The following is a 27,320-nucleotide window of genomic DNA, read 5'->3' on the forward strand; positions in this document are numbered from 1 at the left end:
TTCCCAGGCAAACCTCAAAATAGTTAGGGTTCAGTTTAGTGGTCTCAGGTGATAGTCAGTGGCATGAACAAGTGCTACTATATATCAGCAGATAGCCCTGCACAAATGATTTAACCAGCCAGGAACAATTTCTGACTGGTTAAATCACTTTGAATATTGACCTGAAGGATCCCTAAATTATTATAACGCCGAACATGTTTTTTGGACTCTTTTGCAGCTGTTGAGTTTATTTCTAAAAGGCCTCTTTTGTCTATGATGTGTTTTTTTTCTACTTTGTTATATGTTAGGGCTGTAATATATAAAATAGAACCCTGGTTATATTTATTGATGTTTTTCATTGATGTCGTTGTGTTGACGTTCTCTTGGGGCATTGAGTTGACATTATGTATCATCTGCATTCACATCTTTAGCTTTGCCATGGCCATGTAACGTGCTCTTTTCAGACTCCCAAAGATTTGTTTGTCACCTGCACTTCGTGACTTGGACTTTGTTGACTTTTCTTTGTTAGGGCTCCTTTTATCAAGCCGCGCTAGCGGTTTAACGTGCGTAATAGCGCATGTTAAACCGCCGGCCGCGCTAGCCGCTACTGCCTCCTCTTGAGCAGGCAGTAGTTTTTGGCCAGCGCGGGGGTTAACGCGAGATGAAACGTCGCGTGTGTTAACTGAGGTGACAGTGCATAGAGTCATCTGCCTTGACCTCTTTGAAAAAAACCCTGGAATATAAATGATAATTAACATTTTCTCTGCATACAGTGTGCTTTGTGTTTTTTAAAAATTTTATTGTTGGTAGATCATTTTGACTTGGTCATTTTAAAATTAGTTCGCAAGCCCAAAACGTGTGGGCACTCCTGGTTTAGGGTATTGCAAAGGAGGGAGCTAGAGATGAATTTAACAGATTTTCATGACTCCTCGCAAGAGGAAATTGTTACTAGAGCAACCCTCCTTGCAACTTTTTTTTAACAGAACAGGAGAAAATAAATGTTAAAAAAATTTTTTTTTCCCAAAATAAAAATTCTCAGTTTTGTGGTCAGCCCATCCGGATTTTTCCAGATGTGGCTAGGTTCACACAATTACATGACAAGGAATTTTTGAAATTGAAAGATAGAGTTATCTCCGTGGAAGGTAATTTTTTTTCTTCAATTTCCTTATAAATGTGTAATAACTTTACAGTCTAATAGATATATTTACTTTGATCCTTCTCAGCTTGAGAGATTGTTGATTGAAAAAGAAGTCTCTGTTGTGGGTTAGGGGACTTAGAGGATGTATTAAATCTAGAAGGAAGTTTTGGTGTGTAAAGATGATAGGGTCCATATTTCTTGGTTGTTAGTAATAATAGTTAAATAATTTCTTTATTCCCGTTGATGTGGACTATCTCATTTGCTTTATTTCATTTGAAATAAGTAATAAATAATGATTAATTTAAAAAAAACCTCCAATGTACTGGGAATCTCTTTAGATACTTCATTAAGGGCTACTTTTACAAAGGTGCGCTAGCGTTTTTAGCGCAGGCACCGCTGAAGAGGAGGCGGTAGCGGCTAGCGCGCACGGCATTTTAGTGCGCACTATTCCGCAAGGCCCTAATGCACCTTTGTAAAAGGAGCCCTAAGTTTTGAAGATCATGTATATTACTAAGGCACGTTAGCTGTTTTAGCGTATGCTAAATATTAGCGCGCGCTAAACGCTAACATGTCCATAGACTATAATAGACGTGTTAGCGTTTAGCATGCGCTAAAACGGCTAGCGCACCTTAGTAAAAAGACCCCCATGTTAACAACTTAGTCCAAAAATCCTTTCTTACACTACAAAAAATGAACCCCCTTCTTTTACGGACACATAGCGTGGGTTTGAGCGCCGGCAGTAGCGGTAACTGTTCTGACGCTCATAGAATTTCTATGAGCGCCAGAGCTGTTACTGCCGCTGCCGACGCTAAAACCTGCGCTATGCGTTTGTAAAAGAGGGGGAAAGAAGGATAAGATCCTACTGTCAGCATCCACCCTGGGGCTTGTTCAAGGTTGTTAAAATAACTAATTACAGTAACTGAGCGACTGCTTTTCTAAGTCCACAGATTACTGTAAGGAGTTATCTTTTGGAACGTGAATGTAAACAGGCAAACAGGTAACATTCTGGAGATTTCAGAAATAACCATTTCTACTTTTCTTAAATTTTCTAGCAGCTTTATTGACTGAAACTCAGTATAGTCCTGATTTTACAGACAGAGGTGGATAAATACTGTCTGAAAAAAATGATTCCATTTTGTACCTCCAGCACAATTTTTTTTTTTTTTTTTTTTATTACAGAGACTACTGTATAATCAGGAGAAATCAATTCTATTGACCTGTCCAGAAAATATAAATGTATTTTGATACGGATACAATCTAAATGCGTTGGGTACTTCCTTTCCAGGAAAAGCAGTCGGTGGCCTTCACAGAGGTTCTTGTTAAAAATAGTTTTGCATTCATGTGATCAATTTTTTAGTATGCATGGTAAAAGCATAGGGCTTTGATATTCACAATAATAACAAGAGCCCAATATTCAGAGCGATTTTAAGTGGTCCAGAGAGGCTCTGCTCCGCTTAAATCACTGATTTTCAGTGGCACTAAGCTGGGCAGTGTTGCTGAATATCAGCTTTGACTGGCCCCTCAAAAGACCCAAAGGTATTTCTTTTAGGTTTAACAAAATATAATTATTAAATTGCTTAAATTGGAAATTAAATCTTTTAAACATAATTTTTAAAGCTCTTATTTGGCCTCAATACAATGGAGAAACAAAAAAGAAAAAGATAAGGAGCTCTCAATCATCATTATTTTAAAAAAGAAAGGCTTAACGTGGTTCAATAAGACAGGCCTTGTCTTCTAATGTAGCCTTCACCTTGGCATCATAATGTTATTTTGGTATTCTTAAATCTGCTCTGTCATCTCCTAGGATTACCCTAGTATATTCCAAACTACATCTCATTGCATATTTTCAGTCCAGCGCATGACCTTGTTTGTAATGGAGGCCTCTGGGAATCCAAGGCTCTAGACAGCTGTGCTTAAAGATATCACCACTCGCTCTCGGCTGCAGACTCCATTCTGTTCTGTTGACTGTGGACTGTGCCAAGTTGAACCCATACCTGTGCTTGTGATTGCCATATTTTCCAAAGAGCCGTTAAGAACTGTGCCTCTTAATATTCCTCAGATTCCTCCCTTTTCTGCTTCTCTTCTCTGTGATTTTTTTTCCTGTCAGCTTCCGAGACTTAGAAAATTAATTCTCACTTTAAAAAGCCAGACCCCAGGATCCAGAGAGCGGCCTCTGGTAGCACAGTGCTGTCAGCATCCACCCTGGGGCTTGTGCAAGGTTGTTAAAAGAACTAATTACAGTAACTGAGAGATTGCTTTTCTAGGTCCACAGATTATGTAAGGAGTTATCTTTTGGAAAGTGAATGTAAACAGGCAAACGGGTAACATTCTGGAGATTTCGAAAATAACTTTTTCTACTTTTCTTAATTTTTCTAGCAGCTTTTTTGACTGAAACTCAATATAGTCCTGATTTTACAGACAGAGGTGGAGTGAAGTAGAATAAATACTGTCTGAAAAAAAATGATTACATTTTGCACCTCCAGCACAATTTTATTTTATTTTTTTACAGACTACTATATATATAATCAGGAGAAATCAATTCTATTGACCTGTCCAGAAAATATAAGTGTATTTTGATACTGATATAATCTAAATGCGTTGGGTACTTCCTTTCCAGTAAAAGCAGTCAGTGTCCTTCACAACATAACATAACAGAATAACAGATTTCTATACCGCATAACCCTTAGGGCTCCTTTTACTAAGGTGCGCTAGCGTTTTTAGCGCACGTTATAGTGCGCGCTAGCCGAAAAATTACCGCCTGCTTAAAAGGAGGTGGTAGCTGCTAGCACGTGTGGCATTTTAGCGCATGTTAAGCGCACGCTAAAACCACTAGCGTGCCTTTGTAAAATGAGCCCTTAATTCAATGCGGTTTACAAAAGATTATGCTATGAGTGAATGCAGTAAGCAAGAATGAGCTAGCTACAAATTTAGAAAAAAAGAAAAGTTTTCAAAAGTTTTTTATAGTGTTTATAAGATACTGATCTGGTCAGTAATGGGCAGAATTCTTTATCGAATTGAGCTGCTTGATAGGAAAGACAGTGCCCATGATATTTGTTATTTTTACAGCCCTTAACAGAAGGGAACATAAATAGGACATGGGATTCTCTACTGTTCCCGTGAATCATAGTAACAAATCTATCAACAAGGTAAAGCAGAGCGACACCAAAAGAGACTTTATAGTATAAACATCCCAACTTAAAGATCACCCGGGCCTCAACTGGGAGCCAGTGTAGCTCACGGTAATAGGGGTTTATGTGATCATACTTCCTCAGTCCGTATATCATTCTAACTGCTGTGTTTTGGACCAAGGTCAGCCTAGCCAAGTTAAAAAATAGTTTTGCATTCATGTGATCAGTTTTTTAGTATGCATGGCAAAAGCATAGGGCTTTGATAAGTAGCATTGACCAGTGCCATATTCAGATATTACTGCTGAAGATCTTTGCAGACCATCCCAGTGCTCAAGGCAGTCTGGAGCAGTAGCGTAGTAAGAGGGAGGTAGATTGCCCAGGGCGCCAACAGCAGGGATGCCATCCAGCAGCAGTACAGTAGCGATGTGGCTGGTGGGGATCCCCAAGACCCACCAGCTGAAGACTTCTGACATCTCTCCTCTTCCCCCCCCTCAGCGATGATAAGCCTTCCTCCATGGTGCTTTTTAATTCCATCTATTTTTTACTGCTAGCAATTTGCTGCTCATGCCAGCCCTGAGTTCCTGTGACGTAACTTCCTGTTCATGGGACCTGAGAGCAATGTTGGAGGGAAGGCTTGAACCAGTGTGAGCTGTAGGTAGGAGTCCCTGCTTACTGCTGGTGAAAAACAAAAGGTACTTGGGGGAGGGAGGGGGGGTGCAGGTAAGAGACCTCCCAGTGCTGATGCTGGGTGCCATCCCAGAGGAGATGCTGGGTGCCATCTTCCTTTGGCCCCAGGCACCTTCCTTGAATACTGGCTGGGAGTTACGTGATTTTCAGTGCAGTAGCCACCTAACCATATGGATATTTTAAACCAGCAAAAAGCTGATTATTGGGTAACTGCTGAATAATGATATTCTCCAGTAACTCCCTGTGCTGCCCTTTAAACCCAGGTATTCAGTGCCAGTGAATGCCTGAATATCTGGTTGTATAATTTGACCATGGTGGCTGGTGTTTGAAACCAACACTGAATGCCATACTTGAATATCAGGGACACAGCTAACCTACTCTTCTTTTTTTTTTTTTTTTATTATTAAATTTTTATTGAATATTATAGAAAATACAAAACATCAAACATGGATATCAGTAGTAGCATGAATGCGAAACAGTAATAAGACCAGACAACAATCAGCAAACCAATAATACACAAGAGACACTGCCCAGCACCACCTCAATAAACCCGATACCCACTCTTTGAACAGTACCCCACATCCCATCCCATTGAACCTGAGCACTTCAAGAGGAGACCCCCTGTTGTTTCTTCAGGAGATCATCCCATCCAACCCTCCCCCCACTCCTCACCCCGACCCATTGACCTACTCTTCTTTAAGGTAATAAAATGCATTATCACTTAGAAAAAGGAAGAAATTTTGGAACATGTATGCTAAAAATTTCAGAGCGTCATTGTATAATAGCGTACATGTATGCATACTTTTTCCCATGTGGCAAATTTTCAAAATGAAAACATGCATTGACTTCCATTTTGAATCTTATCCCAGGGAATTTGAGCTTATATTTACAGAAAAATGAGAAGAAAACAAGTCTCTGCTGTAAAGTCAGAAACCAGTCTAGAACATATGCACTTATTTTCATAACAATGCATTCAAACCCCTCCTCAATCCCAAATGGAACGTGTGTTGAGCTACTGCTGAAAGATATGAGCTAGATCCAAATCACTCCCATCCCTGGGAACACTTCAGTTCAAATTCTGGTGTACAGCCTGAATGTGTAAAACTTTATATAAATATCGGATGTGCAATTTTGTAAGTGCCTAAGGTATTTCTGCATATAAAACACTAGTTGACATGCCAAAATGGCTATTAAAATCGTCCTTTTGATGCAACAATAAGGGTAAAATTAGAATTGTGGCGTAATATTGGTTGTATAGCATGCTATTTATCAGCAATATGTTTCGCATTTGTGCAGTGTACAGTTTCTACCATGTGGCTACATAAAGGAAGGTAGAATCTGTTCACCACCCAGTAGTGCCTGGACAACACAGCTTGCAAAGGCCTCAAATTATGTGGAAAGAGATGCATTTGTAAACTCATTGACTACAAATGTTGCTAAAACAGGGGTGCCAATGCTCAGGTTTTTAATGGAATCCTGCTACTTTTTCGGGCTTTGCCAGATTCTTATGACCTGAACTTGCTACTGTTGGAAACAAGATGCTGGGCTTGATGGACCTTTGGTCTGACCCAGTAGATCAACTCTTATGTTGTTCAGAGTGAAGGAGTGAAAAGGAATCAATATCGAAATCAACATGATTCTTATTGACCGCTAAATCCCAACAAGGTTCATTCAATGTGGTTTTACATAATCAAAAAGAAAGCACCAAGCAAATAAAACGAGATGATATTCAGCAGCCTAGACACCTCTGCCAAATAACCAAGTTTTAGTCTCTTTCAAAAGGAAAGATAATTCTATTCCGACCCGATAAAAGATGTTAGGGAGTTTCAAAAAGGGACTACACGAACAGGAAACAAAGTATTAAAAATCTGTAAATAACAGACTCCATTACAATTGATTCTGTAAGTGAAAAGAATGTCTATAAATGGTATCCTTATTAGATCAAGGATTAGTTCAGAAGTTAGTTCATAAAAGGGGTCTTTTACTAAGGCGCTAAATCGGCTAGCACGCTTTAGTGAAAGATTACTTGGACACACAAAGTCAGAGGCGTGAAGAAAGTACAAGAAATTTATTACAGTATACCGGACTCTAGTGCAGTTAATAGCCTGCCTACTAGAGTGTCAGAAACAGGAAATACACGGACTTTTATGCCCTTTTTGCAAACTAATATATGCAAAAACTATAATTTTCATTTGTTACTTCTATAACTTTCTACAATTATTATTGGTCCTAAGCTCACACTAGCAGGTCACTTATCTAACTCTTACAGTTCTAAATGTTAAATGTACAGAAGGGCAGGGTACATCATGGCTCAAACTCTTATCTATTTAGCTTACAATGTGGTAAGGTGGGGGGACATACATTTTAGGCAGATGAGGTCAATAGATTGTACACTGTTTTCAGCTATGTAGGCCAGAGCAATATTTTAAACAACAGTTAACCATTTAAAAAAACCCTAAAATGTTTGATAAACTAAACATGCTGAGTTGGAAAAAGATACGCTCACGAATGGAAAGCCAATGCAAATTAACTAAGCAGAAAGCATGGAATCCATAGGGTGATTGACTATATACTTATTCTGCACCGGGACTAGCTTGCCACACACAGTAAATCGGTTCCTTATACCTTGTTTAACTGTATAAACAACTTGCCTTGAGTTTAGCCTCCCATCTGTTTATCCCCAAAACACTCTGTACCACCCATCTTGTCCCCATCTAATGTCTGCATAGCGCGCTTCCGTCTTGCACTCAGTTGTCGGCGCGCGCCTTTGTCTTCCGCGGTTTTGTCTATGAACCCCCATCGGTGTCAGGTCAAAAGCGCGCTGGGACAAAGGCGCACGCAGACAACTGAGCGCAGCGTGGAGGCGCGCGCCGAAGAAAATCATAGTTTTTAGGGGCTCCGACGGGGTGTGTGTGGGGGGAACCCCCCACTTTACTTTATACAGATCGCGCCGCGTTGTGGGGGCGTTGTGGGGGTTTGGGGGGTTCTGTATTAAGTAAACTGGGGCGGGTTCCCCAACAAAAACCCCTGTCGGAGCCCCTAAAAACACTTTTTCTTCGGCGCACGCTTCCATCTTGCGCTCAGTTGTCGGCGTGCTCCTTTGTCTTCCGCGGTTTTGTCTATGAACTGACCCGTCGGCTATAGGATAAGCTGTATTATAGAAAAACATTAGCATCATATCTATGTTTTTTGAATGTTCTGATTTGTGCTTATTAGATGCTTCATAAGTATTATGTCTCCCTTTTAGTATGTATCATATCTCTCTTATTTGAAGTTCAGTGCTGTCAATAAGTATATTTTTGAACTGTTTCCTGGTAGTCCTATTATTACGTTTCAATTTACTGATTTTGACTTTACCTCATTCACTGTATTTATGCTTATATTTGGTCTTTTTACTACTGTTATGCTGTTAACAAAATTGCAAGTTTTATGTTGAATTATACCTGCTGTTCACCGCCTTGGCTGAATCTCTTCATAAATTTATTTATTTATTCAGTTTTCTAGCCCGTCCTCCAAAAAGAGCCCAGAACGAGTTACAAGTATACGTCCTTAATAATAAAACCCTTACCGCTCATGCGCAGTAGAAAATCTGTGATCCCTGCGTCTGTGGGATGTGACTCCGTGCCGAATTCGATTTCCTGCACGTGCGGCAGCTTGAGGCACGTGCGGGTGGAGTTTAGCGGTTTGATTTGCCGATAGTCTAGGGCCTTCCTCGTTGCCGGGTTCTGCTCCTGCCTTCACCCAAAAAGAAAGTAGGACCGAAGCAAGCAGGAGCAGCGACCTACCACTGCCGACCGCTGTGTGAGACCTGGGAAGGGGGGATGAGAGGTCTGCCTGCTGTAATCGCTCCTGCTCCTCGCGGCTGTTGCTGCTGCCGCCGCCAACTGATGGGCTAGGGCTGCCTACCTGCTCGCAGCAGTCCCAGCCGGAGGGCGGCAAAGACCTCTTTGAGCCTCCGGCCGCTGCCACTAGCATGTCGCGCCACTCCTCTTCCACCAGCCCGTCCGACTCCTCTTCGCTGGACGACGGGTCCAACATGTCAGGGGCTTCACAGTCTGGAGGGGGGGGACAATTCCTTCTGCTGTTGCCGGGTTTTGGTTATTGGGGGTGGAGGGTGGGGAACAGCTGGGAGAGGAAGAGTGGCTTCTCTCTGTTGCAAGGCGAAGAGAAAAGTTGGAGCACCTGGGTGGACACGTTAAGTTTTTCTGCCAGCCCGGACTCCTTCCTTGCTGAGAGGAGGGGAGGAAGCCTAGGCCCATTCAGTCCTATAGCAGCAAGCAGCCGACCCGTCACTCCTTCCAGAGTGATGCCACATGCACCTCCCGGCAGCTGGAGCACAGGTGGCAGGAAAACAAAAAAAAACCTGTAGCGCCCATAACAATGCAACACGTGGACAGGGGGAACAGAGAAGGGGTGCTGCTGGACAGGGGGAAGGGAAAAGGGCTACTGTTGGACAGGAAGAACAGAATGGGTGCTGATGGACAGGGGGGAGGTAAAAGGAAGGGGAAAGGGCCACTGCAGGACAGGGGAAACAGGCAAGGGGTGCTACTGCTGCACAAGGAATTGAGGGGATAGGGGGCCAGGGAGCAAACTTGCTATGCTTTGGGGGAGGGGTGTGCTGCGGTGCAGGCAGCAATCTTGATTTGCTCTGGGGGGGAGATGAAAGGGGGCCACGGAGAGAGACAGAAAGAAAGGCAGACATGGCACCACAGAGAGAGGCAGGCAGGCAGAGGGCCACAGAGACAGAAAGACAGGCAGGCAGCGCACGAGAACAAAAGACAGACACACACAGAAAGACAGCAGGCAGGGAGAGAGACAGAAAGCAATAAAGACAGACAGACGGGGCCAGGGAGAGAGAGAGACAGACAGAAAGAAAGACATACAGACAGGGGGCCAGGGAGAGAGACAAATAGAAAGAATGACAGACAGACAGGGGGCCAGAGAGACAGCTAGCCAGCCAGCAGCCAAGGAGAGCGAGACAAAGAAAAAAAGACAGAGGCAGACAGCGGCCAAGGAGAGAGAAAAAAAAAAGACAGACAGCTCACACGGTAAGTTTTCATTAAATTTTGTGATCTGTTAAATCTACACATCTATTCTAGCACCCATTAATCTAACGGGCTTAAACAGTAGTATGTAATATAAGATTAGCAACAAGATTACAAGTTGACATTCAAGCAGACATACATAATAGCAGTTGGCGACATGGTAGCCATATTCTTCATAAAGTACCCTACCATACCATATTGTTTCTTATACCCTGCAGATGTCAATTGGGAATCATTGCGGCTTACATTAGATTAATAAGGTTAGCAACATAGAAATGATGAATCATAGCAAGAATATAATGAAAACAGATACATTCTTAGCATCTTCCTAAATTGAAGATAGGAGGAGGTCTGGAGGCAGTTCCAAATTTTGGAGCCTTGAAACTCAAAGGTGGATTGGAAGAGTGTTTTCCTCCAATGCATTGGTCCTCAATTAAATAGCTTTGTGGACTGTTACTATTTATCAGTGAAGTTGGGCAGAGGTTTTTTAGCTTGGTCGTACTTGGTCTGCACGAAGGGCCCTTTGGCTTGACCCTTCAGCAGGGCCTGCCGACGGTGCAGGCCCGCCTGACACGCAGCCCTTTAAAGGGCTGCTTAATCAGGCCCAGTAGGTAGTAGGTGGGGCCTCAGTTCAGCTGAGAATCCTCAGGTGGAGAGAGGAGTGGGAAATAGTCATACTCTGAGGGGGCTAGATGTTTGGTTAGCAGGAAGCCTGTTTGGCTCAGCCATCATATAGTAGTGAGATAATTTCTATATACAGCATGAGAAAACAAATATCAGGACTGTAAGCGATGTACAGCAACAATAAGATAATTCCTATATCCTTCATCGAAGATTGAAGATATGTTTTGGGAACTAAATACAGTGGTATGGCAATTGATAAGGCACTCTACATGTGGCAACAATAAAATACATTTGATACTGAGGAAACGCTCTCAATTTTTTTTTCATTCTAAATATTAATCGAGCAGAAGTGTTCTGGATTAATTGCATTGTATTTAGCAATTTAGAAGATAGATCTAAATAAAGTGCATTGTAGTAATAATCTAAGTGAGATAATAACGTCTAAACCAGTCCAACAAAAGCATATTGATTAAAATATGTTCTAATCAGTCGTAATTGCCTTAATTTGAAAAAAAGCTTTTTGGGGGCCAGAGGGAATTTACATGAGCCTCTAAGTTTATAGACGAATCTAGGACAACGCCCAGCACTTTAGTCTTATCTTCAATTGGTAAACACTTCCCCGAAGAGAGATGAATAATGCTGGGAATTGAAATGCCAGGGTTTCTAAACTATAAAATTTTGGTTTTACTGGTGTTTACCTTCAACAGATTATCTAAAGCCCAGCACTGAATTCTATCAATGCAGTCGGATAATCTGTTTGTGGTCATTCCTAAATCATCACATACAGAAACAAGTATTAAAATGTCATCTGCATAAGAGAGCAATAGTTCTCCTGAACATACACTTCTCCCTTCGGATTCAGCAATCACAGTTTCGATTATTCGCGGTTTTTAGCTTGCTGGCTCCTCCCCCCAAATGATGTCAGCTTGCATGGAGAAATCGCTAATTCCAAGCGTTTACAGAGAAAATCGCTGATTCCCGGCACTTTCTTCGCCGTGTTTTGCCTCTCCTTCAGGAACAGGCAAGGTCTCCCACCATGTCATTTGCGGTTTCACCATATTCACGATGTTTTTTAATAGAAAACAGTGAATAACATATGAAAAAGTTATTTACGGTTTTTCTGTATTTGCGGGCCTGTTAATCCACTATCACAGCGAATATGGAGGGAGAAGTGTACTGTATACTAATTCAGTGGTTCCCAACCCTATCCTGGAGGACCACCAGGCCAGTCGGGTTTTCAGCTTAACCCTAATGAATATGCACGGAGCAGATTTGCATACCTGGTACCTCCATTATATGCAGATCTCTCTCATGCATATTCATTAGGGCTATCCTGAAAACCCGACTGGCCTGGTTGTCCTCCAGGACAGGGTTGGGAACCACTGGACTAATAGTTATGAGCCCCGGGGAGCACCACAACAAGAAGCCCTAAATTGATAAACAGAATTGCTCCTTTTAACACAATAACTCAGGGTCACACAATGGAAAGAGTTGGAGCCTCTCAGACATTGCCTTGTTCTTGCTGAATTTCTGGGTTTTCTCTCTCAGTGAACAGCAAACAGGATGGGCCCCAGGGGCCACAACCCCACCATTTTTTTTCCACACAGCATCACCTAACAGAGAAATTTGGGGGGAGGGGTGTTAGAAACAAAGCTTGATTTGTTTTCCTCTCCCAAAGTAAAATATATTCTGCTACCCTGCCCTGTATGAGAGGGTGAAAGAACTGAGCTCCCCTACCTCCCTCTCACTATGAGAGGAACGCCAGGGAATCAACATGACCAGTGTCCATGGGTGTTGTTCCGCTGTTTTATTTCTTTGTTTTGACTACATACAGACATTCTTGAGGAAATTCTGTGCAAAACAAATGAAACAAGCAAAAATAAAAAAAAAATTTCTTCCAGATCAAAATAAATCAATCTAATTACATTCTTTGAGTAAAATTAATATAAAAGACAATGCAAACAAGAAGAGGCAAAATTGTTCGTTTTTATGTGCAGCTTTCCTCTTGGAGTACTACCGTATATATAGTATATCATAAGCTCCAGCTTCTTCCAGGCCTGAATCTCCTCCCCCCCTCCTTGCACCATTTGTTTACATGTCCCTCCCTAGGCCCCCTAGTTTGCTCTTGTTATCGGACTGGACTCTTCACCTTCCTCTATTTGTTTTCTCCCTCTCACTCGACTTAATTCTTCAGCTCTCTCTCTCTCTTTCTACCCCCTCTCCCACTGAATCTCCCTTTCTCACTTCCCTCCTGACCCTGAAACGACATTTTCCCCAATGCACTCTCCTTCTGAATCCAGGTTGATTTCTCTCTCCCCTAGCTTCCCAGGTTCAGCCTCTACCCCCCATCTTATTTTCATTCTGTTCCCCCAAGGTTCTCTCTCTCTCCCTCAGCTCACTCTCCAACTGCTCCCAGGCTTGATCCCCTTCCTAGCACTGATTTTGTCTTCTCTGCCCGCTCTCTCTCTCTGTCCAAGGCTTGATCCCTCTAATTCACTGATACTGACCCAGAACTACTTTGTCTTATTGCACACATGCACTGCTGCTTCAGCTGCCGTCTTCTGGCCTGCCACTGATCTTCCTGTGCCTAATTTCCCAAAGGAGTTAAAATTTCAGCCTGAGCGGGGAATGCTACACAAATTCTACACTGTGCAGGTGTGCAGAATTCATAATGAGCTTACTTTTGCAGGGACAGGGGTGGGGTTAGGTCAAGATGAGGTAGCGTCTCTAGTCATAGGGGCCAATTATTCAAAATGATTGGAGGGGAAATTACCCCTCCTTGGACACCATAAAGGAGTTTGTGGTGGTGCTCAGCACCCACTGGCACCTCTGTCCCTGGTGATTTGATTTTTTTTTTTTTTTTTAAATTCCCTGTTCATATTTCTGAAAGATACTTTTGCACCTGTTGCAAGTCAGGTGCAGAGTCAGCTGCTACTTTGGTAGCTATGCACTATGAAAATGAGCTTGTGGATTTGCAGGTGCCCTGCAAGCCGCTTGGAAGCCTGAAATTTGCCCCCTGAAAGTATAAAGTGCATCATTTATGAGTGGCACCTGCTTTCCTTCACCAGAACATTTGTGTATTTGAGCTGCCTCTGCCAAAAGCAGGATTGATGGGTGCTGGGGCTGGTGAGAGTGTGGCTCCATGCTTCAGAGTGAGGTGGGGTGAGGTAAAGAAGAGAATACAAAAGGAAGGGGCACTCATTTTGAGAAGCATAGTTGCCAACGTTTCAGAATGATAGGAGGTGCCAAACACAATACGCATTACCGTTCGCTAGGCACAATGAAGGAGTTTGTTCAGCGTTGGTGGTGCTTAAAACCCACAGAGGTGGCTCCTATAGTTTAGGCAGAACATGTATGGGCCCCAATACTGGAACAGCAGAGGATGTTGCAGGTAAGGACTGAAGTGATGGACGGTATTCAAGGCAGTCTCTATTGTTGACCTACAAGTGTGTTCATTCTGCTGCTCCTTGATATCTCTCCTCTCTTCTCTCTCCTTATACACCTCCCAGAGAACTCCGTTCCTCAGATAAGCCGCTCTTAGCCCTTCTCTTCCATTGCCAATTCCAGACTTTGTTCCTTTCATCTAGTTGTCCCCTATGCCTGGAATAAATTACCTGAGTTTATCCGCCAAGCCCCTTCCCTTACCGTGTTTAAAAGCAGACTGAAAACCCACCTTTTCGATATAGCCTTCAATCCTTAACCATACTCCTCTGCCCTCCAACCCAGCCGGGTGATTATCCGTTCCCCATAACTAGGGTTGCCAGATTTTCCAATCGGAAAATCCAGACCCCCCTAGACCCGCCCCCAGGCCCTCCCAGCTCCGCCCATACCCGGCCTGTAATGCCCCAGTCCCGCCCTAGCCTCACCCTCCCACTGCCTGCTCTTGTCGGGCAGGGAGGAAGTCTGTACATGCGCGGATGCCACACGATAATGTCACACGTGGCATTTGTGCATGCGTGGACTTCCTTCCTGCCCGACATGATTTAAGGAGGCTTTTCAAAACCCGGACATCCAGACATATGGTAACCCTACCCATAACTGTATCCAGGTTATTTGGGAGCCATTAACAAGATACTGTAAAGATTGAAATTACTGCATAGAATAAATATTAATTTTTTCCCCTTTTCATACATGTCCAGGGGGGGGGGGGGGGGGAGAATATTTTATGATTTCTTTTGCTTAGGAATAACTGTTGGGTATAAGGGAGGGGGGCTATTTGATGCGAATTAGAACTTGATGATATATTAAGTGATGTTAAAGTATAAAATAATTGTAATATATATTACACTTATTGTGAGTTTTAAAAATGAATAAAGATTAATTAAAAAAACACAACTATATCCATGACATCCTGTTTCTGTTTAGATTGTAAGCTCTTTGGAGCAGGGACTGTTTTCTTCTTCTTTGTGACTTTGTACAGCGCTGTGTACATTTGGTAACGCTATAGAAATCATTAATAGTAGTAGTCTCTAACTTCTTGTGCATGAGGAGGGAAAAGAAGGATCTGGACTTGCTATTATATTGCCACGTGCAAAGAGACGGAATAACAGAGCAAAAAGCCAAAGAAAAGAAGAATTCCCCTAAAAAAAATATCAGTGCATAGCACAGTTATACCAGTGGTCTCAAACTCGCGGCCCAGGGGCCACATGAGACCCACCAGGTACTATTTTGAGGCCCTCGGTATGTTTATCATAATCACAAAAGTAAAATAAAACAGTTCTTGATCATGTGTCTCTTTAGCTATAAATGACAATATTATTATTAAAGACTTAGCCAAAAGGAAATATTTATAAACTATAAAGAATTTTACCTCATGCAAAATTGTCATTTCTTTAATAAGACATTAAGTATTTTTTCTGAGGCCCTCCAAGTACCTACAAATCCAAAATGTGGCCCTGCAAAGGGTTTGAGTTTGAGACCGCTGAGTTATACACTTGCTTTGCCCAGCCCAAAACAGGGCAGAGCCTGGACAAGGCAACCAATCAAATAGTAAACTATCTCTGAATTCAAGAAAGCATAGGACAAGCATGTAGGATCTCTTAGGGAAAGGAGAAAATAGTGGAAGCTGTGGATGGGCAGACTGGGTGGGCCATTTGGCTTTAATCTGCTGTCATGTTTTATGTTTCTAAGAAATGGAATAATAAGGAGTGCCGTGGGTCAGGATTGAGGTCCATTGAAAGAACTGGGTATATAGGGACTATTCTTGCAGAATGTTTTGAGACTTCACATCAACTGGAAAAGCAAATTAAATAAAGTCAAGTGAAATAACCAGACCAAAATCTAAGATAAAAAACAAAAATGCTGGGCATGGAGATAGGGATAGGGAATGGGTGTTACAGAGTCCAGATATTTTACTCCTGCTTATTCTTTTTTTTTTTTTTTTTTACTGTGAATATAGTGAAGCTTGTCTGGTTTTAGGGTTAAGCTGAATGCAAGTCCAAAATCAATGTCTTAAAAGACACAGGAAATTTGTAAGACTACAGAAGTCTCTCCCCTGAGGGACCACTCACTGATGTACTGTATGAAATTCATTATCCAGACTCATAACCTGATCTTCTGTTTTCAAACAGCTTTGCTAAACACAGACATTACAAGTTTGTTTGCAATCTTTTTAATGTTTTATTCAGCTTGCATTTTGGTAAACAAATAATGCAATTATTAAGATCATTTTCAAAGGTACTTTATGCATAGAAATGGCATCCTACAAAATTGCTCACTCAATATGTGAGTGAATTTAAACACACAGGGCTTAGATTCACGAACCTGCCGATTGGGTCCGATTCGGGCAGGTCCGATGAATTCTCGAAGCCCCAATATGCAAATGGAGGCGATCGGAAGAACGCCCCCATCTGCCTGCCCGGATCGCTCGATAGTGATCCCAACGCATACGCAGACCATCTGTAGATGGTTTGCACATGCGCTGGACCTCCGGGCCTGGCATAGATTTTTTTGGGGGGGTTTAAAAGTTCAGGATCATCACAGTCGTGACTGCTGGAATTGAAAGGCGGATCCTGGAAGCCTAGATCACTTGCTTTAATAGACTACTCTTTGCAGGACTCCCTTTTTTTCAATTCATCCCCTCATTTTCCACAATGCAAGTTGGAGCCTGTGGTTTTAACCCACTTCAAGCCCGCGGGAAATCTGATCGCAAAGGGGTCACAAACCGATCGGTACACGATCGGTTTGCTTTGTGAATCTAGCCCATAGGCCTAAATTCTCTAAACTGCTGCCTAACTTAATCATTTTAATTGGTGTTAATTGGCATGGTAATTTCTTTATACAACAAGTAATTAAACTCTGGAATTTGCTGCAGAGAATGTGGTGAAATCAGTTAGCTTAGCAGGGTTTAAAAAAAAGGTTTGGATCATTTCCTAAAAGAGACGTCCATAGGCCATTATTGAGATGGCTTGGGGAAATCCACTGCTTATTCCTAGGATAAGCAGCATAAAATCTGTTTTACTCCTTGAGATCTTGCCTTGCACTTGAGACGTGGATTGACCTCTGTTGGAAACAGGACGCTTGGCTTGATGGACCTTTGGTCTGTCCCAGTATGGGAATTCTTATGTTCTTATATCATTAAAAAAAATGTAGGCACCCATAGGCGCCTACAAAAGAGGATGCTGTAATCGCATCTATAGAAGCACCTAACAGCACCTGAGGTCAAAGTAGGTGGGGTTTATGCTGGAAATGATCTTGGGCACCACTAGATACCTTGGTAGACGCAATTCTCATCAAACATAGGCACTAGAAATATAGGCCTTCAAAACACTGGCCTACATTACTGTTGCCTTATGTTTAACGGTAGGTGAAATTCTACAAATAGCCCCATAGCATGGTTGACACGAGATCGTGGCGTTTTTGTAGTCGGCACTATTTGCAGAATCCAGCCCATACTGCCTGAAATTCGTTGCTATTTAACCAGCCAGGAACGGCTCCTGGCTGGTTAACTAGCTCTTAGCCGGCTAAATGCTAATATTCAGCGTGAAGTGGCCACTCAATATTAGCGCTTAGTGGATAGCCAACTATGTCATGTGACTTAACTGGCTATTTGCAAAATTTAAAGAGCTAACTGGCTACATTTAGCAGCCAAATCAAGCTGCTGGCATATCTTTGGCTGCTATAAATTTAACTTCCAGCACTGAATATCAACTTAGCTAGCTAGGTTTATAGCGGCCAAAAATAAATCAGATATTCAATGCCAGTTACCAGAAATGGCCCAGCATTGAACAACTGGGCTCAGCGCTGACCACGAGAATCTGCCTGGCTAACTCCTGCAGTCTGAAAATTTGACCCCATACCATCTGTATTAGTGTAAGTTTAAGGAGACATTCCCAAAAGAGAGCTTGAGGGCGGTTTGCTCTTACATACCCACTTTTAAAAATATGAGCATCTGTGTGTAATTCTATCCAGATAAAAAACATGGACGCACCAAAGAGCATCTGTAAATGAAAGTGCATGGTTTTTCTGGATAATTTTCAAAGCAGAAATACTTGCTTACTTTTACGTTGACGGCAAGGTTTACACAGAGACCCATGCGTGCAGTTATACAATTAACTCCTTAATGACTGAACTGGCCCATTGAGTCATTGCCATGTGGAAGGGACCCAATTTGATACCCCAGTTGGATCATCTGCACCCCAGGTTTCCAGAGGCCGAAGATACTGTGGAGGGAGTATTTGTATCCCCTGTGGCTGGGAGGGGGGGGGGAGGATATGGGGAGCCATGGTCTTAATCAATGGTGAAATTAACTGACTGGATATAGAGCCCATGATATAGGGTTCTGGAAGGATTCTTGGTGCTTGCATGGTTCTCAGCTTCAGTAATATTGCTGCAGTAAAGAGATGAGGATGAAGGAAACACGGGTTTTATTAAAATATTCAAAACTGGAAATCTTCCTGGATAGGTGTGGATAATAAAGATTCAGTTCTAATTAAGTCAGAAGAGAAAGGAAAATAAAAAAAAACTTGTGGGGAAAAAAATTAAATGACCCATATATGGCCTGTCTTTTATTGTCCTGTGGCCCTGTAAGTTGAGGCAGTCTTTATTGCTCTGTACTAAGTTATGTTTGGCGAGATGTGTGTAAGTTTACTGTTTTTCCATTTAGAGTATAACTTCTTTCTGCTCTTTTTTGGCAGTGCCAAGATGAGTGTGGGCTCAATTGAGCAGGAGCCATCGCGGAAGCTGGCATGTTGTGGTGTTCCCCTCATCACGGAGGACATGCAGTCTTTGGCCATCCGCACCCTCTCCGGCACGGACATCTATAAGCATTATGACCTCATCCGTGAGCTTGGCAAAGGCACCTATGGGAAGGTGGATTTGGTTTCCCACAAGAGCACAGGTAACTGCAGTCACTGGTTCAGCATACGTCGGAGAGCCTAGTGGTACAGTAAATATATACATATTATTATCATGAGTTGTGTGAGCGGCATTTTAGAATTGATGTTCAACTCAGAACATGGATGTCCAAATCGGAACATCCAGTTCATATATATTTTTGTATAGGACACAGGACGATGAACTGGAAATGCCCAGCATGAACATTCATTTAACAAACTGAAAGGTCCAAATTATGAACAGGGACAACAAGGGGCATGGCCATCTATGTAGCCACTGATGTCCATGCAGAGTAGAGGGATAGCCTACTAAGCAGTGAGTTGTGCAGTGGGGTACCCAGGTTCAAATCCCACTTCAGCTGCTTGTGATGATTTTTTAAACTGTGAGTCTTTCAGGAACAGAAAAATACAGTAGAATCTCAGTTAACTGGTACTCACCGGCACTCTCGCCCAACTGGCAAAAAATTGCCAGGGAAAGAAAAGTCCCCCGACACACCAGCGGCAGCAGTCCTGAGCCATGAAACCCACTCCCTCCCTCAAACCTCAAAGCAGTAGAAGCGGCAGCCGTCCTGAGCTGCGAACCCCCTCCTTTCTGTCCCTGAAGCACCAGCATGGCAGCGGTCCTGAGCTGCAAAACCCTCTCCCTCCCTCAAGCCCCAAAGTAGCAGAAGATGGTGGTCCTGAGCTGTGAACCCTTCCCCCTGCCCTGAAGCATCAGCGCGGCAGCGGTCCTGAGCTGCAAAGCCTTTTCCCTCCTCCCTCCAGCCCCGAAGCAGCAGAAGCAGGCAGCGGTCCTGAGCCATGAACCCCCTCCCTCAAGCCCTGAGCCACAAACCCCCCATCCCATCTGCCCTGAAGCACCAGTGTGGCAGTGATCCTGAGCCGCAAAACCCTCTCCCTCCTTCAAGCCCTGAAGCAGCAGAAGGTGGCGGTCCTGAGTTACAAACTCCCCCTCCTGTCCCGAAGCAACAGAAGCGACAGTAGTCCAGAGCCATGAAACTCCCTCCCTCCCTCCAGCCCCGAAGCAGCAGAAGCCGCAAAGGCCAGTGTGTTGCAAACTTTTGAAGCTGCAGCACACATAATCTCGGTGCAGTGGCTGGAGGGCACCCGGAAATGTGCGGACATTGATGCGATGACATCACATGCATGCATAATGTCATCACGTTGATGTCCGTGCATGTGCGGATGTCCTCCAGCCATGGCCCTGAGCCTCCTATTACTGCCTGTGGGGGGGGGGGGGGGGGGTTTGTTGCAGAAGGAGAGGTGAGGAAAAGGAGCAGAGGTGCCGGCGAGTAAGAGAGGTGCACGTCCCGGCTGACTGACTACAAGACATGCCTCTTGCCGCGAGAGGCACATCCAGTAAGTAGTCACCTGGTGCCGGTGCCTCTCCTTGTCAGCATCTTGCGGCACACCTGGAATCTGGCGGGATACACAATTTGTGATACACTAGTTATCCAGTCGATATACGATTCTGATACTCTTTCCTGGTGATCAGATCCCACAATGCAACATTCTTCCTTGTGGCATTGCTGTTAAGTGTGAGTAGTAGTGTCTATGACCTTTTCAATGAGATGTGAAAACTGCAGTGTGTGTGACTGACTGATGTGGCCTATCTGGACTTGAGGATGTTGTGGCCAAAGCACTGGAATAAAAGTGATCTTTAAAATCAAGTTTTATTAAAAATTTGATACAATCGCTTATCTGGACTTCTAAGCGAGTAATAAGTAAAAATAGGGGACTAAAAAAAACATAAATTAAAAATACATACTAATTTTAACAAAAGGTTTTAAAACAAAAGGGATATGGGTAGGAAATACAATTGTGATAGAAAAGGAGAACAATTAAGGTAAGAGCAAGAGGTTCGAGGTTGCTGAAAATTGTTTCTTATGAATGTTAGACAGTTTGAAAATGGGCAAATATCAAGTTTTGAAAGCTTCTTTAAATAAATGACTCTTGAGATGGCATTTAAAACGGTCTAGATTTTTTTCTTCTCTCAATAAGTAGGGTAGAGTGTTCCAGAGCTGAGGAGCGACTACAGAGAAAATGTCCTAGCCGATTTTCTGACTCCATTCATAATAAAAAGGTTCTTCTCTATCTTTGGTCCCTTCATCCAAAGTTTGATATTGAATAGCCTCTCCACAGGCACTATGCTGAGACTCTAGAAGATGGTTCACGTTAGACCCATCTTGAAGCAGCCCTCTGCCAACCCAGAAGACTGCTCTAACTATCATCCGATAGCTAACATTCCATTTCTTGCAAAGTTAACTATTTTTTCTGCAGCCCTCCTGAGGGCAATTGACTCCTTTCTTCGACCAAACTGACTTTAGACCACATCTTTAGAGCTCTCACTTCTAGGCCTTGTAACTGCTATTAGGAACTTCCTAGATCACAGGAAATCAGTCCTTGTAGTATCATTAGACTTACCAGCCATGTTTGACCCAATTGACCATTCAATAATATTACACATCCTAGGCACTGTCGTCAGACTTGCTCCTTACCATTACCAGGGAGACTCGGGCACAATGATCTTTACTGGTTTTTGTCCCCCTTTTTCTGTCACTGGTCTTTACTGCCATTTTCTGTAGCTCTTTTTATACCTTCCTTTCTTTTTTATATGTTCTTTTCTGTTCTGTCTTGTCGCCTCCCCTTTATGGGTTTTTTTATTCTTTCCCTTTGTTCTCTTCTTTTGTTCTGCTATCATTTTCTGGGTTTTTTTGCAGGGACAATGGAGCTGGGCTGTGTAATTGCTTGATGCAGAGATTGGGAGGGGGGAAGGGTGAGGAGCGTGCTATACTGTGTACTGTTTATTATTTGCTCGCTGATAATGAGATTGCTAATTACATTAGTACCAATGTTGTGTCTGGAATCTCAATGAGATTCACTCCCCCTTTTCACTCTCCTGCATTTATTTTATTTCTCCCATCATTTTTGCTCTGCTTTCTGTGTCTCTCTAAAGTATCTTCCTCCCTTTGATAAATCTTTGCCAGCAATCCATGCTGTACAGCTGCTGGATAGTTTTAACACAACAGCCTGGCCTGGTCAAGCACTTGCAGAAAGCTGTGTTCTTTGACAGGTGGCATAATTTAATGCCACCTCAGGCATTAGGGTCTTTCTGGGAGTGCACAATAGGCATTTAAACATAGGTTGATGCATGGCCAGATTTTAAATATGGGCGCCCGTAGACAAGGGGGTTGTGTTCCCATCCCCAATTGCCCTATCCAGATTTTCTCTTTTCCCTATTACAATCAATCTTTGGCCTGCACAGTGGTAGTCCTGAGTAGCAAAAGCAAGTCCTATGCTAGAATTTAATATGGGGCCTGCGAGCTCTCCCACACTGACATGGCCCTTTTCACTTGGTGTGGGCATCCTGTTGCCATGGCAATCCATGTGAGCAGAGAGGGCAGGTTTAGGAGTTGCTGCCTCTGATCAGAAACTACCATAATGCTTGGCAGGAGGGCCGCGGCCTCATGTCTGAACTGAGACATGACAGTGGTGGCAATGCTCCAACGCCTATATAATTTTGGCACCAGAGGCTTGTCGTTGTTTCCTATTTTGAAATCTAGGCCTGGGTTGGCATAAACTTTGTGTGACAACCAAACACCCTTTTCTGCTGTTTTCTCTGCCAGGTTATGCAATCTTTTTGAATTTGCTTCCTTTTACTGCATTGTAGCTGGAGTGTGAACCCTCCGTTGAACTGGTACCTCTTTTTCTTTAAGAAAATTGCCGCTGTTTTTAGTCTTCTTACAAGGATATTTCCAGCGGGTCTTTCAGTCTACCACAGTCCCCTTCTGATTGGCCCTTATTTTTCTTCTGTCTTCCCCAGAGAGAGACAGTTGGCTCTAAGTAAACCCTTAATTTCACTTGGATATTCTGGACCAGCTTTATGTTAAAGTTCCCTCAGAGTGCAATTCCCAGCCGTCTCCTCTTCTCTGCCCTTCTTTTTGCTAATATGATACATCCTCTTATCTCTGTTTCTCTTTCTAGCAATGCCAGATTATCCAGTAGGCACAGTAGGCACATGCATAGGCACCTCCAAAGTTAAGAGGAACCTCTGCCCCCAACATTTACTTTTTTATTATTGAATGCAAAAAGGATAACTGATGCTGTTCATTTGGTCCATGCAATAGTCATTTATTATTCATTCAATATTCAGCCTGCAGTGGTCAGTGTTTTTTAAGATGCTGACATATATTTAGTGTCAGGTCATGTCTGGCACTGGCATTAACTTTCCATGATGTGCTAGCCACTAGAGCTTAAGCAAGTCCCGGCCGGGACCCACATAAGATTCTTAAGGAGGAAGGTGTGGCTCACCGGTAGAGCTGCTGCTTCTGCACCCAGAGGTTGGTAGATCGAATCCCAATGCTGCTTGTGACCCTGGGCAAGTCACATAATCCTCCAGTGCTCACCACTTTGAATCTCAGCTTTGAATGCTAAAGCCACAAAACAGCAGTATACAGTTCCCTTTCCCTTATGCAGGTTCTGGCTGAACATCATCTGTGACCTGCATAAGAATTTCTAGCCAAGTCCCCATTCCCACCCCCCCCACCACAATATTGATCCCAATCCCACTCTTACTGAACATCCCGAACCCCTTCTTTCTACCCTTGTGGAAGAACATCAACGCCCCCAGGAACCCACATCCCTCCCTTCCACCCACCTGTAAGAATATCAACCTCCCTCCCCCTGGATCCCTCCAGAAGAAAGACTCCCCTCTCTAGGATCCTCTTTCCTCGCTCCCATTTCCTGGATCATCAAGACCCCCTTCCCCCCCCCCCCAGATCGCAGTGGGTCTACCTGCCCTATCCATGATAGTCTAGTAGAAAATGAACAGGAACAATGCCTACTTGCTGCTCCTGTTCAGCATGGCGGCCTCATCAAAATGGCTGCTGCAAACTCTAGTGATAGCCTCATGATACTTTGTGGGGTTGGGGTGAAGGGATGGGCTGGTTGTTATATGGCAGGAGCAGGAACCTGAAATTTATTTTGATTTTATTCTTAAAATTTTGCTTGTTGGGTTTTTTTTTTAAAATTTCAAACCAGCTAACCTCCCCCCCCTTTTTTTACTAAACTGTGGTAGAGGTTTCTACCTTGGCCCAGAGTGCTCAATGCTCCGACGCTGCTCCAACGCTCATAGGAATTCTATGAGCATCAGAGCATTGAGCGCTCTGGGCCAAGATAGAAACCTCTACCATAGCTTAGTAAAAGAGGGCCTAAATGAAACAAATATTAAAATGGGGAAAAAAAAGACTAAACAACCCTATGTATCTGTTCTCCTTATCATTCTCTTCTGAACGGGTGTCATTTCTATATATTCTTTCTCAAAGTCTAAATTCCCCTGTTCTCCATTACATCTCCTTCCATTTTTATTCCTCCTTTTTGAGCCTGAATTTTTTTCCTTTAATTCTTTTTCTCATTATGTTGAACTCATTTTCTCCATTGATTAGCGATATGTTCTCTGCCTCTTTCCTGTTCTATTAGTTTCATTTTTTTTCTCTTTCTGGTTTGTCCTTGGCCTCTTTACTCTTCTTAATAATTGATTCCTGTCTTTTGATTATTTCCTTATTTATGTTTCTGATTTATCTCCCCCCCCTTTTACAAAACTGCAAAAGCGGATTTTAGCGCCGGCTGGCGCATTGAATGCTCTGCGCTGTTCCCGACACTCATAGAGTTCCTATGAGAGTTGAGAGTAGCGCAGAGCATTCAGTGCGCCGGCCTGTGCTTCCACGGTTTTATAAAAGGGGGCGGGGTTATTTTGTTAATAATAACATAAAAATATACATCCCCCTTTTTATAAAACCGCAAAAGCAGTTTTTAGTGCCAGCTGGTGCACTGAATGCGCTGCACTGCTCCCGACACTCATAGAGTTCCTATGAGCATTGGGAGCAGCGCAGAGCATTCAGCGCAGTGGCTTGTGCTAAAAACTGCTTCTGGTGGTAGAAAAAAGACTAATTTTCTTTAGCGCAGTTATTCCTTAATCACTCCTTTCATTTTTCTTTCTGATTAATTCTTTGTATCTCTGAATTGTTTTCTGCTTCCTGGTTTCCTTGTTCTTCTCTGTGCATGATTTATTATTCTCCATTCCTCTGCCTTTGTTTCCCCCTCTGTCCAATCTGTTCTTTCTTTCCTGTTTTTCTTTGCTTTCTTTCCTGCCTCCTACCTCAGTTATTTCATGCTGTTCTGTGCGTTTGGCTCTGCTCTTGTTGGATGTGCAATTTGACTATTCTTAAATCAGAATACAGACATGTTCAAAAATGACAACAAATAAGACCTAAGTTCCTCATCAAACACCTCCAGCTCCCTCTTCTTCAGTCGCCTTTGTATCTCTATGTCAGCTGTTAACTCTACATTTTCTTTCTATCTCATCACTCTCCTATATTTAATCTTTGCTTTTCTGTCTCCTTTTCTCTTTATTTTTTTTCTCTTTCCTTTTTCTCTCATCTAATCAGTCTGAACTTAACTTTCCTTTGTCTTTCCTCGCCTATGTCCCTTTTACTTTCATGATCTTTTCTTTCTTCCCTCTTTCCTCTCCCTTTCTGTCTTGTGCCTTTATTCCTCTCTCTCTGTCTCTTATCTCTTCCTTTTCATTCCTGTTTGCTAGGGACCACCATGTGAGATTGTTCTAAATTTCCCAGCTACAGATATCAGAAACAGACAAGTTATTTTTTAAGTACCTTTTTAAACTTTTTCATTGTCAACGCAAAAACATGTAGCAGAAAGTAACACGGTTCTTTACCAGGAAGTGGCAGTGGAGAAAGATGCTGAATAACTTTCACTGGTGTCAGAATGACAGGTTCATATTCACACCATTAGGAGCCAAGTACCCTAAACATGTGCCACATTGTGTCAGTTTGAAAGGTCAGCGTCCGTGTTAAATGTCAAGGGCTCACAGAGACTAATTTCCAGCTGCTGTGTGAGTGGCCTGACCAATGTTATTTGCATAAAATATCCCTATCACTAATAATAAAACCCTAAGCGCATGCGCACTTAGGGTTTCGTGTTCCCTGCCGCCGTGTATTCTGATCCGTGGCCAGATTCTATTTTAGAACCCAGCAGCAGGGAACACTCTGGCCACTCCCCTCTTCCCGCCCTGTCTCACCGCCAGAGAAACTGCTGCCGCCGCTGATTCAGAACGGGGTGCACAGGTGCCCCAGCCGGCATCTATTTCTCCCCCTCCTCCCTCTTGCTTGCTCACCCGCTCGCAGCGTTTAACTGAAAAGCACTGCACTATGCTGCCATTGGCCTCGCCGTCTTCTCTCCACTGCGGCCCGCCCTGTGACAACTTCCTGTTTCTGCTAGGGTGGGCTGCAGTGGAGAGAAGACACCGAAGCCAGCAGCAGCGCAGCGCTTTTCTTTGAGGCAAGTAGATTTTTGTGAGGCGTATGCACAAGGAGAGCAGGAAAGGGGTGCTGCTGGATGGGGGGAGAAAAAAGGAAGGGAACAGGGGGAGCAGGCAAGGGGTGGGTGCATAGGGAAGGGGGGAATGCTGTTGCTGCTACAGAGGGAAGGGCGGAATGCTGCTGCTGCACAGGGAAGTGGGGGGAGGGGGATAGGGAAAGGGGGGCAGGAAGCAATCTTGGTTTGCTTTGGGGGGGAGGAGACAGAAGGGGGACATGGAGAGAGACAGAAAGATAGGCAGCGCATGAGAATGAAAGACAGATACAAAGAAAGACAGCAGGCAGGGAGACAGAAAGAAAGACAGACAGACAAAGGGGGCCAGAGAGAGAGACAGACAGTGGGAGGGAGAGAGACAAAGAAAGGAAGAAAGAGACAGGGGCAGGGAGAGACACAGAAAGAAAGACAGACAGACATATTTCTAGCACCTATTAATGTAACGGGCTTAAACACTAGTAAGGAATGTCACTCTAAGGGGAGAATTATCAGTATGCGCTACAGGTGTGTTATTTTACTGTTAACCCCAGTTATTTTGACTGTCTTATTGCATAAAATGGTATCTGTGTTAAAATAGCACAAGCTAGAGGTAAAATAACATCTTAACAGTAGCCCACATTGATAACTACACCCATTAGTGTGAAGAGTTACTCTGGTAACAAGAGCTGATATTGTGACGTCATCTCATCAGGGATGTCACCATGGCTTGATTGCTCCATTATAATACTTGGCTTACTTTTATTACATATAGCAGTGACTTGATTTCTAGAGGCATTTCTTTTTACTTTAAGCGGGGAAAGTTATCAATGCGAGCTTCTGTTAAGACGTGTTATTTTGCAGTTAACTCCAGTTATTAGTAACAAATCCAATAACATAAAATGGGGCCTGTACTAAAATAAGGAAAACACTGCAGATGTGATGTACAAGGTATAAAATATTTACTGGAAAAAAATACACTGTAGCAATCCAAATAATGGTTCTCATGTGTGAAGACACA

General features: G+C 43.2%; 1 protein-coding gene across 2 annotated transcripts in view; it reads left to right on the forward strand.

The window, feature by feature from the left end:
- Positions 1-27,320, forward strand: part of SBK1 (SH3 domain binding kinase 1) — a 92,890-nt gene that overhangs the window by 45,768 nt on the left and 19,802 nt on the right. For both annotated transcript variants that reach the window (XM_033963789.1, XM_033963788.1), the window contains exon 2: positions 18,737-18,939. In XM_033963789.1, coding sequence (XP_033819680.1) covers positions 18,744-18,939 — 196 coding nt within the window. In that variant the 5' untranslated portion in view covers positions 18,737-18,743. The remainder of the gene's footprint in view (positions 1-18,736; positions 18,940-27,320) is intronic.

The sequence above is a fragment of the Geotrypetes seraphini genome, chromosome 11 (assembly GCF_902459505.1).
Source record: "Geotrypetes seraphini chromosome 11, aGeoSer1.1, whole genome shotgun sequence".
In the NCBI taxonomy this organism is placed as follows: domain Eukaryota; kingdom Metazoa; phylum Chordata; class Amphibia; order Gymnophiona; family Dermophiidae; genus Geotrypetes; species Geotrypetes seraphini.